Here is a 2,818-nt window from a genome sequence, read left to right as displayed (position 1 = left end):
TAGCGATGTCTGACTGCCAGCTTAGACCCGCTCCATGGCCCAAGCCAGCAGGTGGTCATCCCCCAAGGGGTCCCAGACTGCAAGAGGGCACTGGCCGGGTTGAGGGACCCACCCCTCTCCCCCCAAGTGCACAAATTTTTGTTCACCGGGCCTCTAGTTTAAAATAAAGTAGAAAAAAAACAATGTTGCCAAGATTAATAAAATTCAGACCAAAAGAAAATGATGCAGATGCCTATTAATGAAATGCATTCACCTTTGTCTCTGTGTAATGCTTGAGGGCATCACTCTCATTCTTTTAGATGCATTAACATCCCAAGAGGCAAGGATTTGGCCATGTTGATATCATAGGAATTTCCAATGTCAAAGTTATCAGAAACCATGAAAGGGATTGATACAACAAGATGGTATAACTCTGGTAAACATACATGCACCCAATAGAGAATTGACAGCAATACAATCTTAGCAGGGACTTTAACACAACACTGACATCCCTGGATAGACCTTCCAGGCAAAAAAATTAAGAAAACAGTGACTGTAAATGACACACTGGATCAGATGGATTTAATTGACATTTATAGAACATTTCACCCCAAAGCTATGGAATATACATTCTTCTCAAGTGCAGTTGGGTCATTCACAAAGATAGACACCATATTAGGGCACAAAACAAATCTCTACAAGTTCAAGAAGATTGAAATCATATCAAGCATCTTCTCAAATCACAACGACAATTAAGATAAATTAATAAAATAAAATTACTAACTTAGGAAGTGAAAAAAAACAAATGAATGATAAAACTTTATATTCCTCACACATCTTACTGTGGGAACATAATGCATCAATATAAGCAAGAGAAGTTAAGACATTTTTATTCTAATTAAATTCAAAAGATGATCAGAAAGGATTAGGACAGGGGAGTGATTTTAGCCACACTTTAAAATTACATGAGTGATCAGCAGTGCTCAGATATGAGCACTTTGTAAATAATTTCTTACAGTAATATGACTTGCAGTTTTTTCCAACAATATTGAATTATTTATCTTTCAATCAGTTCTTACCACGTAGCATTGCAAGCACTGTTCTCAGTACTGGAAAAATATAGCAATAAATAAATCCCAGTTCTGGTCGTCAAGGAGCCAACTATCAAGTAGAGACGGGGAAAAAAAAATCTACACAAATGGAGGCAATTGTTTGGAAAGGAATGCATTCAGTAGTATATGTAATTTAAAAAGTGCTCTGTGTGCTAATTGGCAAGGAATAGCACTATCTAAATATTATAGGCATATTCCCAGGAGAGAAGGCATTTAAAGAGAATAATGAGACGTGAAACACTTTTTAAAGAACTTCTGGACACAGGAATGATAGAATGAATCTAAAAATCAATCCTTTTATATTTTCCCCATGATGCATAAAAACGTGTCTTGGACTAGATAATTTGCTATTTGATTTAGACACAACCCTTAAGACTGGCCCATGTATAGCTTCATGAAGGCTTATATTAAAGATCTTAATTCCCTACTGGGAAAGGATTCAATAAGAAGTTATTCTTGAGGCTGATATATTCATGCCCTGAATAGAATCAGTTTGATGCCATGTTGATCATTTTACTTGAAAAGAGCTGCATGCCACCACTGCAGAGGGAAAAAAGGAATATCATTCCTTCGTACCTCTTAAATAGGTTACACTCCCTGACTTTGGCCCACTCTTCAATTACCAGAACATATTCCACTGCTTAACCTACAGTATTGTATAATTTTAGCTTCTTTTTATTTATTTCTTCCTTAATATCAAGAGTTTAAATGCACTCTTTCTGCCATGGCTTCAGTAATAATATGAGTAGATGAGCATCTAGGAAATGGATAGCGTGAACCAAAGTGCAGGGAATAACAACAAAATGAGTTGTTTTCTCTTCTGTCTTTGGAACATCCAAGATACTGGTTTCATAAATAAGCTGAGTTTATCACTGAATTTCTAAACTCAAGGACATTGATTAGGTAGAATAGAATGTTCCTGAGCCAGGTTATTTTATTAAATTGCTTTCTGATGTCTCTGAGTTAATCATGATTGTTAGCTTCATAAGTAAGTCAATAAAATCCTTAGATTTGCATTTTTTTCTATCCATCTTTACCATAAAGATTACAGCTAACTCAATTTTGCGGAGTTTGAGAATCTCCTTTGAGACTGGGGTACCTCTTTGATTTATTCAAAAGGCACGTTCATTAGCTATTCTCTAACTAAATAGGTAAAGGAAAGAAAAAGATGAAGCCCAAATTGCTCTGCTTTTCTATTAACTGTGAAAAAAAAATGATTCAAAGCTTAGACTTTGCAAGTATTGAACAAAATGAGGTCTGGAGATTATCTGAGGATTTTAATCAGGCATTCTACCCAGAGTTTGATGATCAAGTACATGGCAATGGAGCTCTACATTGAGAAATGAACATTTTTTGATGTTTTTACCCATTCTTTGTATAGTCTCCTTTATAATTGCTGCAATATTAATATATTATATCTATGATAGCCTTAAAGTGTCTATCAGATATTCAAATAACATAAAATATTAAATGTTCTCTACTTTTTAAAAAAGATATTACATAAACTGCTACTCAGAATGCCTGTGAAGTAATAGCAAAGCACAGAGTAATTATAAGATGTGGTAAATAACATTATTAAGAACTAGAGGCCTGGTGCACAAAATTTGTGTGTGTGGGGGGGGTGTCCCTCAGCCCAGCCTGTACCTTCTCCAATCTGGGAACCCCTTGAGGGATGTCTGACTGCCCACAAGGATCAGGACTAAACAGGGCAGTCAGCACTCCCTCTC

At 35.9% G+C, this 2,818-nt stretch overlaps 1 protein-coding gene across 1 annotated transcript in view; it reads left to right on the top strand.

Annotated features, from left to right (window-relative positions):
* CFAP47 (cilia and flagella associated protein 47) overlaps positions 1 to 2,818 on the top strand; it is a 458,234-nt gene that overhangs the window by 295,519 nt on the left and 159,897 nt on the right. The window contains 1 exon segment of the mRNA XM_015571970.1: positions 2,377 to 2,418. Coding sequence (XP_015427456.1) covers positions 2,377 to 2,418 — 42 coding nt within the window.

Source organism: Myotis davidii, unplaced genomic scaffold (genome assembly GCF_000327345.1).
Source record: "Myotis davidii unplaced genomic scaffold, ASM32734v1 scaffold1107, whole genome shotgun sequence".
NCBI classification, from domain to species: Eukaryota; Metazoa; Chordata; class Mammalia; order Chiroptera; family Vespertilionidae; genus Myotis; species Myotis davidii.
The sequence above is the reverse complement of the archived record's forward strand: the minus strand, read 5'-3'. Positions and strand labels throughout refer to the sequence as shown.